This window comes from Zootoca vivipara, chromosome 9 (assembly GCF_963506605.1).
Source record: "Zootoca vivipara chromosome 9, rZooViv1.1, whole genome shotgun sequence".
Taxonomy (NCBI): Eukaryota; Metazoa; Chordata; class Lepidosauria; order Squamata; family Lacertidae; genus Zootoca; species Zootoca vivipara.
Window position 1 is genome coordinate 58,660,589 of NC_083284.1, and position 14,795 is coordinate 58,675,383.

At 43.1% G+C, this 14,795-nt stretch overlaps 1 protein-coding gene across 1 annotated transcript in view; it reads right to left on the minus strand.

Annotated features, from left to right (window-relative positions):
• Window positions 1-904: 904 nt before the first annotated feature.
• ASAH1 (N-acylsphingosine amidohydrolase 1) overlaps window positions 905-14,795 on the minus strand; it is a 30,266-nt gene continuing 16,375 nt past the window's right edge. The window contains exons 5-14 of the mRNA XM_035112207.2: window positions 13,184-13,262; window positions 12,426-12,500; window positions 12,270-12,315; window positions 9,981-10,125; window positions 8,391-8,445; window positions 7,950-8,031; window positions 6,131-6,262; window positions 5,560-5,683; window positions 3,293-3,349; window positions 905-2,345 (exon numbers count right to left, since the gene is read on the minus strand). Coding sequence (XP_034968098.1) covers window positions 2,256-2,345; window positions 3,293-3,349; window positions 5,560-5,683; window positions 6,131-6,262; window positions 7,950-8,031; window positions 8,391-8,445; window positions 9,981-10,125; window positions 12,270-12,315; window positions 12,426-12,500; window positions 13,184-13,262 — 885 coding nt within the window. The 3' untranslated portion in view covers window positions 905-2,255. The remainder of the gene's footprint in view (window positions 2,346-3,292; window positions 3,350-5,559; window positions 5,684-6,130; window positions 6,263-7,949; window positions 8,032-8,390; window positions 8,446-9,980; window positions 10,126-12,269; window positions 12,316-12,425; window positions 12,501-13,183; window positions 13,263-14,795) is intronic.

A 14,795-nucleotide genomic window follows, 5' to 3' on the forward strand; every position in this document is an offset into this window, starting at 1 on the left:
ATCAGTGTGGACGATTGGGGCAGAAAAAGAGGAAAGATGGAAGTCCTATACCGTGGCCACCACCATAACCTTTGTAGCCAAAATGTTGATTTTGTGACGATTAAAGGATTTGGTTCATTCAGTTGGGAAACATTCAGTTTTTATATTCCCAATTTTACTGTGAACTCAACTTTCCAGCTTCCCTGCGTATCAAAATCTTGCACCGGCACCTATGTTTTAATGCTTAAAAGCGATATATCTATGCAAATCTGAAAGATCTCAGCTGGACTTATTTGTGCTTGCCAACTATCTTTATATATAGAACTATCTTTATTTTTATATAGTTGGCCAGCATAAATAAGTTCAGCTGAGATCTTCCAGACCGCATACCGGTAGATACTTTAAACAATATTTTCATTTAGAAGTCACATACTGTGTAAAAACCGGCAAGGCATTCCTTATACGTACAGTAAACTTGGGTCTTTTTCAGCTAGGAACTCCAACTGTGTGGGGGACGGACAGCTGGTCGGAGAGGGAGGGGCAGATCTGCATTAATGCTTTAATACACCAACGTAATATTCAGATGTAGGCGCAGGGCCACTTTCTTCTTTGGAACTTTCCTCTCCTACTTACTCAGAGCATGTAAACCAGGCATTCAGAAACACCCTTTCCAAACCACCATTCCTCCCTAAGGGGAATTTGCGCTTAGGTGTAACACAGCCCTCGAGATGCGTATCAAATCACCAGAAGGTCTTTTGAATCAACAGACAAATTGCATGGCCAGTTTGTGGGGTTTAGGATTAGCCGCCTCTGCAGAACGCTGCCAAGCCCTGAGAGAAAAGGGAGCGGGGCTTTGCAGAAGCCGCAATACAGTTAAGCTCAATCCTTGCTTTGCTTTCCCAAAGAAGTCAGACAAAGCAACGTGGACCATTTCTCCCACAATTTCTTTAATTGTAAAGCGATCCAGAATATATTAAAAGTACATTCCTTGTACTGTCTAGCAGTACGGAAACATTCGTAGCTGCATTAGGTTAGTAGGAAAAGGGAAGAATTTTTATTCCAGTGCCTAAACCTTTTAGAAAGTGTATACAAAGGAACTGCCTCTAATCTACTGAACTGGGGGACATAGCTGCCAAGTTCTCCCTTTTTTTAAGGGAAATTCCCTTATGCTGAATAGGCTTCCTCGTGAGAAAAGGGAAAACTTGGCAGCTATGCTGGGGGAGCAGAGAGCGGCACAGGGCAAAGGAAGAGGCAGGCAGGCAGGGATGGACCCATTTTGCCATAGCCAGGAATACCCAAAACTAGTGCCATTTTTCTAGAAAAAGGGGTTTCGGAACTCACCATGAACAACCTCCCTTGTTCTCCCAGAACCGAGTTCCAGAAAGAAAGAAAAAAGAAGCCCTGTCTCAAACCACTGCTCATGCCCCAGGTTAGCCAATTATTCTCATTAAAAAGCAGCAATTTGAAACCTGCCTGCTTGCACTGAAAGCAGCGCAATTCGTATTAGCCCAGCTAAGAAGTCTCCCATGCTTAAACCTGTCGCTAATGCTACCACCTCGCTCTTTAAAAGCACAGAAGAGGCAGCCTGGCCATCTGTTTGCTAACTTAAGGGAAGAGTGATGTAAGGTTAGCACTGCTCTCCCTCCCAGCTCTTTAACAAAAGGGGAGGGGAGAAATCCCCACAGGAAGGAGCCAAGATAGCCCTCAAAGGCTGGAGGAGATTGCTATGCTGTCAGAAATGACCCCTGCTCCCAGTTTGGAAGAGATGGAACTGGGGAGCCAAGAGCCCAACAGCATTTCTTCAGAACTGGGAAAATGCACTGTGGCGCCAAGGCAGCTGGCAGTCGGATCGCAAGGCCAAACACTGGGCTTTCTTTTAAAAGACTGACAGCAATCCTCCACCTGAAGGGGGTTTGTACAATGCCAACTCAATGCACCACAGATCTCCGGGACCAAGCCTGAGAGACTAAACTTCAGAGGAAATCATGCCCAGGGATTGCACTGGAAGACATTTCCTAAACATTGACTGGTTGAAGCAGCGTGTAAGGAAATAGGGATCCAAAAAGCCCCCAGTTTAAGTTTCAATTCATAGGAAGTGCATCTTAACAGTATGTTAAATGCAAGGGGTATGGTTTACACTGGCAAACCATTGCATGTCAGGCTTAGAAAGTCATCATCTCATAAGACACGCTGCAAGTGAAGGGGAGCCTTGGATGAAGTACAGCCTCTGTCTTTTCCTGCCTGGACAGCATCCATTTCATAAGCCACCTGAGTCTTCACCAGGGGCTACAGGGGTCCGGACACTCCCTCAGGTAAGTCTCCATACGGCCTTCAGAAACCTCGAGCAGCGTTGTAGACACAGTCAGCTAAAGGGGGGGGGGAAGCAAAGTTTTCACGACTTTAATGAGTCTGAACCAAAAACAGGAGAATAAATCAATACAGTCATACCTTGGTTTTCAAACAGCTTAGTTCTTGAACGTTTTGGCTCCCGATAGCCGCAAACCCGGAAGTGACTGTTCCGGTTTGTGGACTATTTTTGGAAGCTGAATGTCCAACACAGCTTCCGATTGGCTGCAGAAGCTTCCTGCAGCCAATCAGAAGCTGTGGTTTGGTTTCTAAACGTTTTGGAAGTCGAACGGATTTCCAGAATGGATTCCGTTCGACTTCTAAGGTACGACTCTACCATGAAGCAGATTGCTTTTCTAAAGAAAGTGTTTTATATCGACAAGGGTGGAAAACTGTCTTAGACAAAATATAAAAGCCTTGCATGCAATGCAACAATGATTTACAGATGCCGGGGGGAGGGGGAAGGGACTCCACACCAAGCGGAATCAGTGCTGCTAATATCTGGAAATCTAAGAGAATTAACAGACCAACTACCCAAAAAATTGCCAGCATGCCTTTTAAAATGTGGGTTTTTGGGGTGGGGGGGCTATTGGGTTGTTTTTATTTTGATTGTCTTCTGTGGTTTTATATTTTGATTTTATTCTGTGAACTGCCCTGAAGCCTCTGGGTATAAGGCAGTATATAAAATCAATAAATAATAATGAATAAATAATCTTAAATGCCCTCTATCTCGTGTGTGTTTCCACGCATGTGTACAGCTTAGATTGTCTTGTGACTTAGTTTTCATCCCCAACTCTGGGATCTAAGGAGTAGAAAGAATATTCTTTAAACCCCTTGGAGGCAGAAATAATCTGGTGTGGGAACCACCTGTCTTAAGAGCAGCAATAGAATGTCTTCTCCCCTTTCGCCTACCAAGACCTGAATAAGGCAACAACATGCTAGACAAGGAAGAGTGAGGACGAGTTACCTTATTGAGAACGGGCTTCGTGGAGAGAATGTTGTACAGAGCTGGCAATGAGATGTTCTGGGGGGGGGGGGGAATAGAGAGAACAAAGATTTAAGTCACCTGCAGACTCGAGCCAAAACAAAGCATCAACTTAAGCAGTTTCTTTACCAAATTTCAACATCCGACCTCTGCTAAGCAGCAGTGAAGCCAAAGGTCAACTCCCTCTATAGAGCAGGGGTGGGAAACCATTTATCGGAAGTGTTGCATTCCCCTGGAGGCCATCTGCTGCTGGGGGTGGGGTCATGTACCAGCAGAGGGTGCAGACAAAAAACAACAACTGGATTACAGTGGAACCTCGGTTGTCGAACGCTTCAGAAGCCGAACAATTTGGAACCTGAACACCAGCAACCTGGAAGTGAATGCTTCCGTTTTCGAACGATTTTTGGAAGTCAAACAGCTTCTGCGGTGCGTTTTTCCATTTTCACCATTCACTTTGCCGACAGCCCTTTAATTTTCGGTTTTTGAATGATTTTTGGAAGTTGAACGGACTTCTAGGACGGATTATGTTCAAAAACCGAGGTTCCACTGCGTAACTAGCTTCAAATTTTGCCTCCAGTTAGTATTTCCAATCTTGTGCAGTTCTGCTCAGATTCAAGCTCCACTGACTTATCCTTGAATAGGGAAGGGATTTATTATTATTGTTGTTATTATTATTATTACAGTGGAACCTCGGTTTATGAACACCTCGGTTTACGAACGCCGCGGACCCATCTGGAACGGATTAATTCACTTTCCATTACAGTGGTACCTCGGTTTATGAACACAATTGGTTCCGGAAGTCTGTTCATAAACTGAAGCGTTCATAAATTGAAGCGAACTTTCCCATTGAAAGTAATGGAAAGTGAATTAATCCGTTCCAGGCGGTCCACAGAGTACTTAAACTGAAGCGTTCATAAACTGAAGCGAACTTTCCCATTGAAAGTAAAGTGGATTAATCCGTTCCAGACGGTTCTGCGGAGTACTCAACCTGAAGCGTACTTAACCCGAAGCATGGGTGTAATTGGTTCCGGAAGTCTGTTCATAAACTGAAGCGAACTTTCCCATTGAAAGTAATGGAAAGTGAATTAATCCATTCCAGATGGGTCCGCGGCGTTCATAAACCGAAAATTCATAAACCGAGGTGTTCATAAACCGAGGTTCCACTGTACTTTCAATGGGAAAGTTCACTTCAGTTTATGAACGCTTCAGTTTATGAACGGACTTCCGGAACCAATTATACCCATGCTTCGGGTTAAGTACACTTCAGGTTGAGTACTCCGCGGACCCTTGGGGCTGATGTGGGGCATGCCTGCCCCATGTTGTGGTCCTATCCGTTTCATTTTGAAACAGTGGTGCTGAACTGACGTATGGAGCCCAGCTGCACATATGGAATGTCAATTTAATTAAAATTTATTAATAACAATTTTATTATTTATACCCATCCCATCTGGTTGCATTTCCCCAGCCACTCTCAGTGGCTTCCAGCAAAATGTAAAAAATAGTACAATGTCAAACATTAAGCATGGTCGGCTTTCATCACCTATAATAGGCCTTTGGGTTACATTGTTTTAATATATTTTGCATGTCTCAGATCAGGCATGTCCAAAGTCCCTTTTGGGGGCTTAATCCAGCCTGCTGGTCGGTTTAACCTGGCCCCTGTGGCAGTTTATTTGCTTTGGTAAAACCCCCGTCAGGGTTGTAGTGACTACTCTTGAGTAACGGCCGTACACTTTCAGACGTTTTTATTGGTGCACATTATTTACAGTGTAACGGATTGCTCATTTCATGTCTACCCGCTAGAGTCAGATTCCTGCACTACTTCCTTCCGCGTTTGGGACCAGCATAAAAGCCTCGGAACTGAGAAGCGCCTCCCTTTCCTCCTCCTTCTCAATTCTGGCGTCAGGGGGACGGATCTTCTGTCTGACCTATTCCTGTCCACTCTTTCCGCCTCCCTCTCTTCCTGCCTATGGAGTAGGGGCTCTTTGATGTTGCCAGAGTCCTGGCACTCCCTCTCCGTTTCCTGGCTCACCCCTTCAGACCCCTCGCTCTCATGACTGCTTGGAGACGGGCTGCTTCTGATGAGGGGGGAGGGTTCTCTATAATCCCTCCCCCTTACACCCCCAAAAAGGTCAACAACTTCAATCCTAAAAAAAAGGGTCAACAACTTTGGTTGGCCCTTTGGTCGGCCCTTCACTTCATCAAATCTGGCCCTCTTTGCAAAAAGTTTGGACACCACTCTTTAGACCTACCTCTTGCCTTGTTCGGTTCAAACAGCTCCTTGCAGGGCTTCTCCGGTCATCCAGAACAAGTGGAGGCTTCCAGCGGTCATAATTGGTTTCCACTACATACCAGACGCCATTTTTTGTGTCCAAGCTTGAAAGAAGTAGGAAACATCAACGCCTATTTTCTGTCAACGATGCACCTTAAATGATTTTTACTTCTAAATAATTTCTGTTGGAAGGCTCAGAATACCTAAAAGGAAGCCCCAGATGAGCCACTGACCTGATCCACCAGGCTCTTATGTTCTTCAATGTTACCCCCAGAGTTCAAGTTGCTTAAAGCAGAGTACCCCAAAACTGGTCTCATGTCACCAATGTGAATGGTAAAGCCAGAAGCCATGCTGGATTTTTTTTACTGAAAACGAGGAGGATACCAATTCAAAACTATAAAAGCATGGGGGAATGTACACAAGGAAGAGACACTGCAGAGAGACCGAATCCTCAATAATGCATTAACAAGAGCCAGCCGGTTTAGCAGCTGTAGCAAAATCTCTTACAGGCAACAGATCTGCTTAAATCGTTTTACCACAGGCATACTTACTCCCAGATATCCAAGGCTGCAACACGGGAACGTGTAATGACACATCCCTCGCCGGATTTGTTTCCCCCTAGTATGAAGTAAGCTGGAGCCAGCAGCTTTGAATGAGCCAGTCTGTCCTTTGCATCTTCGTAACTACATGCAGTAACAGAAACAGCAATGAGACAGGCGCGTTAACCAGGTATTGCATGGAAATTGTGAAGCTGGAAGGCCACAGCCTTTCAAAATACTCTCATGTAAAGCAGCCACTGCCTAGTGTGGAAGGGTATTGTGGGGGATTTGTGTAAGAGAGCAAAGGGACGAAGACCTTGTTTAAGAGTGGGTAGGTGGGAGAATCAAGAGGCAGAGAAAAAAGGAGATGAGACTCATACGTGATGGACCTATCAACAAGCAACAGGCTTCTGGCTAATGATGCATAATGGAAAAATATGTTTAAAAACGTTCTTCCAAAAAAAGCCTGAAGCATTCTTATTAGGAATAATAGGATTAGAAGTCCCCCACAAAAGATGGTCAAATTATTTATGTATGTGACCACAGCAGCCCAAGTTCTGCATGTGCAGAAATGGAAAGAAGGCAAGGTTCCAACAAAAGAGGAATGGATTTCAAAGTTAATGGAGTATGATGTGGACACAGTGAGATTGACGGCGAAAATATGAGAGTGAAAGGAAGAAAAGCATATGGAAGAAGAATGGAATTTCCTTTCAGGCTATTAAAAAAAACAAACCATTCTAGTCAAATGAAATTGCGAGCAGGCCTTGAAGTATATGCAACGGGAGGACAGTAAGAATGCTGTAAATAAAGAAATGAACAGCAGAATAAGTACAGTGGTACCTTGGGTTACAAACGCTTCAGGTTACTAACGCTTCAGGTTACAGACTCTGCTAACCCAGAAATAGTACCTCAGGTTAAGAACTTTGCTTCAGGATGAGAACAGAAATCGTGCTCCAGCGGCACAGCAGCAGCAGAAGGCCCCATTAGCTAAAGTGGTGCTTTAGGTTCAGAACAGTTTCAGGTTAAGAACGGACCTCCGGAACGAATTAAGTTCTTAACCAGAGGTACCACTGTATTGTCTATAAGGCAGCAGGTAATTGTGGGTGGGTGGGGGGACATAACGAACGTAAGGACGGGTAGTCAAATTGTTAAGTAAAGTGTTTTTATGTTAAGTTTATAAAACCAATGAAAATTTAAATACAGGAAAAAAGAAAGGATTCTCATCCAATGCTCCCGAGGCAGGCAAGAAGCCGCTAAGCACTTCCTCTATCGAGGAACACATGATGCATTTGAAGGATGAAGCATTGCCTCCGCTTCTCTGCTGACCAGTTAGTGGGGGGAGCATGAGTTCAAAATAGTAGTGTCTTCCTAAGTCATGCCAGTTCCTCGGGTGCTGCTCTGCTGCAGCAGCTTGTACCGAAAGGCAAAAGCAGTCCCTGCAGCCCATCAGAACATTGTTCCAGCTGCTTCTGAATTTCCCATTGTTCTTGCCTCTCTCCAGGAGGAGTGATACCTCCCACTCCATACCCAACCTCAAGGCTCCTCCCATGTCAGAGGCGGGAGCCACTTGAGTAGAGGAGGAATGGTAGAAAGTGAATCACGCAACCCCACTTCACAGCACCCTGTTGATCCACGGATGGTACCAGGCGGGTCTGAACGTTAAACAAGTTTTCCTTAGTATCGCACAATGTAATATTTCCATGGAACCAAGATGGCGGCAGTCAAGACGAGAAAGAAGAGACTTAAACCAAGAGACATTATAAAATGAGATTGGGATTATTCTTAATTTCCCTGGCTTGGCAGATAAACCACTTCACAATTTGACTGTTACCTTGTGCTGTTTTCCAACACAGATCTGGTGAGAAAGCTCATCCACCAACCGTTTCTCTGGCCAAGGAGCCACTCAAAGACTCCTGCAAGAAACACAAATTCAAAGAGCTTTTAGACCATACAAAGCCTTAGCATTGTTTAAGAATCTCATCTTTCAGTCTTAATTCAACCGAGCTGAGAGTCATCCAATCCATTTCCATGTGGCTTGCTTCTTGGTCAATGGTTGGGCGTGCCCTGCTATTGCTTCATGCCACACAGCTTCTCATATAGTTTCTTACAACATGCATCACACTGCTTTCTCCACTTTCCCCTCTGCATCTTGTGAAACTAGGACCTCCAATGATTTGGGTGCGGTGGGGTATAACGCTATTAAAATTTCCCCATTTTATTAAAGCTTAAAAAAACCCCAAAGTTACAGGAACAGAGCATTAAACATACTCACCAATGTAACCTCCATCAAGACTGAACCGCTCATTCATAGTTAGAGTAAAAATGCCCTAAAACACAAAAAGTCAGTTAACAGAGTTTATTAATACCCAGCAGTTAGAAAACAGAGACAAAGTTAAGCTAATTCTGTAGTGCTTTAAGAAGGCCAATGTGAGCGACAGAACACTGCTATCCATTGTATTATAGTCTATGGGCCCCCATGTTTTACAAATGCTCTTCCTCTTTGTACGTGCATACCTAGTGATGTGAGGTGAGAATATTCTCTGCTAGAAAATTCTCCGGAGAATATTCTCCACAAACTGTAAATTCTAATGTAAGAACCAGTTTTATAACCCACATTAAAAATCTAGTAAATAATAAGTCAAGCTGTGATGTTTGCCAGTATAAGAAATGAATAATGATTTTTTTGATCCAGTTACATTACTGGGCATTGTGTCATTCACCACTGACAAGTTCTGAAATGTGAGCTACAGAAATGGTACAAGGTGCCATTTACCAGAGATTGACATACTGAAATATATTATCATATAATGATAATATATTTAATGTTAATGGCTTCTTTTTCATATGTATGCATATAGTTTTACTTTTTAATTTGATACTTGCAAGTGACAAGTAGGCTCGTGCTTATATATTTTCACTGTGTAAATTTCACTGTATATTTTCATTTCAAATTAAAATTCTCTAATATTCTCATTAATTGAGAATATTCTCCAAAAGATTATTCTCGAGAATTTAACATCACTATGCATACCCATGCCTGTGGCTCAGAGAGAATTTTGACAAGATGGAGAGGAGCAGAGACACTTGGACTTTATGGCCCATTCATGGGGTAACAAAACTGTTGCGGCCCTAGCTCCTTAGGAGCTAACCTGAGAGTTGGTGCACATGTAAACTAGCATATCCTGATTGATAGAAAATGGGAGATGTGTACATTTCACCCTCAAAATGGTCAGACCCACAAGTGCCTCTCCAGAATGATTATGGGGTTCCCAGTTCAGTGAGGAAGTACCTGCATCCACAAGCCACACCTGTTGCCGGAATAATCAGAAAGCGGGACATTTTTACAGCTAACTCTCAAAGCTCAGGGCATGAAGTTTAGATTGAGGCCAGCATTTGAGCTCAGGGCAAGCCAAGGTGTGCATGTGGACGGGGGGAGCTTTTAAGTGATGTAGCAGCAAGGAACATATCTGTGCTAGCAGCACACAAGCATCATAAGCTCAGATAGATGTTTGCCAAAATACACATCATGCGCACAGTGAACTCCACTCTCCCAAGGCTTCATCAAACGTAAAATAAACCATTACGCATTTAAGGTGCTTCGAGACTCTGCTGTTTTCTCTACAAGGCACTAATATGCCTGGCTTTGTTTTCAGCTAAGTTTGCAACATCAGATGCAATGGAAAATTAAGGGCGGATGCCACCAGCAGTAGGAGCCTCTGAAGTCACCTGCTTGCTCCTAAGCGAAGGGGATGATGAAGCAGGCAAGCCTGAGTCTCAGGCCTGTTCATACTCATAATGGCAAGCTATGGTTTACAGTTACATCAGGATGCACCTAGTGTTGTCCAAAAAAAGGAATACTCACTGGCCTCACTCCAGAAACCATTCCCACGTAGCCTGCAAAATTTGCAGACCTGAACACTGTTTTATTGTTTCTTTGAAAATCCAGCGACACCATGAGCGGCTTGAGCTTCTGCGTTGTCCTCCAAGAACTAGCATTCACGTCCCACCTGCAGGAAAAGCAACACTACTTAAACATAAGCAATAATTGTCTATTTAACGCAAATTGCAACTAATCCAGAGCAATGTAAAATGGACTCTTCTCATTTTTGAATCTTTCAAGCTGGATGCATGAACAGCTAACATTTGGGCAGCTTTCCTTGGAAAAGCGAGCACGTAAGAATCTGTTTTGTCTCTCTCCCCTCCACAACAGGAACAAGCACCAGATTCAGACAAATCCTGAGGCAAAGCAGAATGCCTCGGTGGGCGGCACAAGTTGAAGCAGAGACCCATCCCATGAAGTGCTCCATAGCACCTCAGCGATCCAGATGTCAAAAGACTGCTGCAAACACCCGAAAGTGAGAGTAGCGCCTCCCAAGTTTACCATAATGCCAGGGGCGGGGAGACAGGGCTCATAATCGGGAAGGAAGGACTTGCGTCAGCATTCTCCAATACAAGGGCTTCAGGGCAGGGAGCAGCTTTGCCAAAATGAAGCTTCTGTCTCCCAACATAAGGAAGGTATCAGCATAGGGAGCGAAGAGGACATGGAGGAAGAGTTTTGCTGGGTCCTACCCCAAAAATGCATAGCACAAAAGCCCCTTGGCCAGGGTTCCCCAAACTTGGGCCTCCAGCTGTTTTTGGACTACAATTCCCATCATCCCTGAGCACTGGTCCTGCTAGCTAGGGATGATGGGAGTTGTACTCCTAAAACAGCTGGACACCCAAGTTTGGGAAACCCTGGTCTAGGGGCTTTTGGCTTGCGATGTGGTAGGCTTTACCTACTTGTGCCAGAAAAGGGGGGGGGCATTCTACTTTTTTTTTTGTTTCCCAGTAATAGATTGGGTTTGGAAGGCAATCAAGTGGACTAGGAGCATTATCTTGTCCTTTTTAAGGTAATGACCCAAACATTGAAAGCTCGCATGGACTAAGCAAAGGCGTGGTTGTTTTGGGTTGCTCAGTATTTTACATTGTCTTAATGCGCTTCTGTTAAGTAAGCTGTATATAATTTTGTTGTCTGAGCTCCTCCGGTGATGGAAATGAGATGTAGTGTTGGCAGAATAAATGTTTTCACTAAGGGGGGTGGCGAGTGGACTAGGAGACATGAAGCAAATCAGGTAGCCTCTCAACAGACAAATTAAACTTCTGCACAAAGTGCTGGGTCTAGATCTGAACCAAATCTTGTGGTCAATGAACACTGCTACCCTGTATGTTCAGAAAATGGAATCCAGTTGGGGCTTTAGGAGGAACAGGGTTGATGGTGGCATAAGGGGCTGCAGGGGGCTGAAGTTGGCAAAAAAAAACCCTCACTTCCTATTCTATTAACTGGAGGAGTCTGCTGAATCAAAAGCCCTTCTGTGAGAGCAAGACCCCAATTAGATTCTACCCACAGTCTTCATGGAACACTGCTAAGTCACGGGCCTTTTATTTTTTTAACAATTTATTCAAAACGTTACAATACTTTTTCAATGAATATATCCCCCCTGCAGATAGCTCTGTGATAATAGTGACATTAAAATATCCTGTTCTTCAATAAAAGAGAAAAGGGGAGCCCAGATTGTATCAAATGTCTCTTTTTGGGAGATGCCTTTGATTAGTCACTGATGGTATGTGAGGCATTATTGAAGGGTGGAGTTTTGTGCCAAATCTAATGATAATAAGGCAAGTGCTGAATTAGGAGGGATAGATGGTTTAGTGATTTTGGACGTCAGATAAAATACTTTTTCTCAAAAGGTGTGGTTATATATATATATATATATATATATATATATATATATATCACATCACATCACATCACATCACATCACATCACATCACATCACATCACTATGCTTCTTTCTTAATAAAAATCTATTTTGATCAATTAAAAAAAAGTCACTGTGCTGAAAATGACAACTGCAGAGCTTCTCCCTTTTATAGTAAATGGTGAAAATTATGACAGCACACACATTTTCCCCTCTAAAGACGCTCCAAAGAAATTGAGAAAGGCGGCCTTCCATCGTTAAAGATGCTGCAGATTAACTAAAATTTAATATTTCATTGCTTAGTCTCAAAGCAATAAAAAAGGTAAGGTAACAAACATTTCACCCACCCACCCCCAATTTAGAAAGTTTGTGGATCCACCAGAGCAGGTTGGACCTCACTAGTACATACATACCCAAGAAACAATCCAAAATCAAGATTTCTGGCATGGTACAGCTTTCCTGGTTGGAAAGGAAAAGGGGGTGGTGGAGAGAAATGGAATTAAGGTCAAAGAAAAAATACCTTAAGCACTATCTTTAAAATACATGTCGTTGGCTAAGCAGTCATTTACCTGTGGGGTCTTCTGCTACTATTGAAGTGCACACTGTGAAGACTTCATAGAAGATATTGAACAGAACAATGTCACCTAAATTGGAAGATGGGAAGGGAAGAGGGAGAAAGGGAGACCTTTAATCAAAGTCACCATTGAAAACCACGGATAAAACCAAGTATACACATAAAAGAAAATGGAGACAGGAAATATCTTCAGAATAACACTTCTTACTGTGCTTGATTCATATGTTTATGGACTGCAAGCCACAAGGCAGAGACACTGAGCAGGAAATCTACAAGAGTTGCCATTTCAGAAGTTGCTTAGAAGCCTGCAAAGAGGATGGGCAACTTGTTGGCCCATGCTATTTTAGTACCTCTGTGAGATGCCCCCCTTTTCAGCTTTTGAATTGATATAGGAATGAAACTGACTTGCCCTCCTGAATTATGCAATACATAAGGTGCATAATCTATAGCTTAATCATTTTTAATCCAGGAATAAGATTACAGGATCCTATTATCTGTTCAGATATGCAAATATTGTGCTCCCGGCTTGCTAAAGGTGAGAAGATTACGGTACAGACTTTCACTCAGCAGAAAACCCGGTTAGACACCTGCTCTTCATCTCTGCTACAAACATTTAAGCACTCCAGTTCCACAAATGTATTAGAAGCTCAGCATGTATTGCTACAGTGGCTGAAATGTTCAATTACAGCAAATTATGCCTATAAAATAGTGTGCTTTCAGAGCCAGACACAGTAATAACAAAATGGAAATTACCTAAAGGAGCATCAATTGCAGAAGCAATGCCTTTGATCTCTTCATTGAAAGGATGGGGAAGGGTGGAACCTAACCAAGCCTAAGAGGAAAAGCCACAAGTTATTAAAACCTGAAAAACATAGCAAATAACTTTCTATTTTTAATTTCTCTGTCTCCATATATTTCCTTCTCAGTCCCAATTATTTCACTTGGTGTAAACAGAGCACCTTTACAGAGGATTACTGTCATTTCACAAACTACAAAGGGACAAACTCAGTATTGCAGTCTGATCAACAGGCAGCACAGCCAATTGTGACTCCCCGAGGGGTACATATGAACAACACACATTGGCTGCAATTGCACTCTACAATTTTTAGGTATACACTTAGCTAAAAAAAGCAATGTGCAAAGTGGTCTGTAGTTGCCTCAGTAGACATTTGAGACTTTGTGGACTGTTGAGACCTTTAGAAAAAAGAACTTGCTTATCAAGAATTTAACTGCAGGATGACTTCCATTAACAAAGTCCAAGGCACTGTGGTTTGGAGCTCCAATATCCTTCTCCTCTTGCTTTCTTACATTAATCTGAACACCATGGTTCATGCAGATAACTATCAAAAGCAAAGAGAAAGATCTTGTGGAAGGTGGATGTTCAAAACAGAACTACTGTAAATTTATTTCTTCATTCCTGCACAGACTGCAGCCACAATCCGCAGACCAGTTAGGAAGCTTATTTCAAGGTCCCTGAGCTCACTTTCTACCATTTTTTTGCAACCCTTACTGGGTTACATCCTATTTTTTTCAGATTTCACTTCCTTCCTGCAGTAGCTATTTCCAGAGCAATGTGCAACAAACTCCAATTCAAACTCTGGTTTAAATGTAAACTGAATAAATAGGCTCCCTTTTATTTCTGAGTAACGTCTGCTGTAATAAGTGGACACTGGAGAAGTTCGTTAAGAAGACACACTCTGAAACATTAGTAGAAAATTAGTAGACAATTCTACTGTGTTTCACTCGGAGTATACCCCTGAAATTAATGAAGGCCCATTAATTTAAATGGTCTAATCTTCCACCTACATGATACATTTAAACCAGTATCATATCGCTTTAAACAGTCATGGGCTCCCCCACAGAATCCTGGGAAGAGTAATTTGTTAAGGAACCCCTCTTCCCCCTCGCAGTGCTACACTTCCCAGAATTCCACAGGAAAGGGGACTGACTGTTAAACCATTCTGGGTTTTCTAACAAATCTCAGCACTCTTAACATACCAGAGTTCCCCGGATTATTTGGGGGAAGCCACAAACATTCAACGAGGCACGATGTTGCTTCAAATGTATACCCCATGCGTGTAACACCCTGACAAGATCGCATGGATATGAAAAACATTCCAGTGCCCCCGATCACCTGAAAGCCTCTTTGCATCTGGGCCAACAATAGTGACCCCCCCCTTAAGTTACTCGGGAGCCTATCATTTTCTAACTCATCACAGGATTTGCCTGCGTGCATCCTTCCTGCATCTCTCCGAATCCCTTCTAGTTGCTTTTCCCCACGCAGCTCAGTGGTAAAGCACATGTTTTGCATGGGGAAGATGCTAGATTCAATCTGAGGTGTTCCCTAGCAGGGCTGGGGTAGACC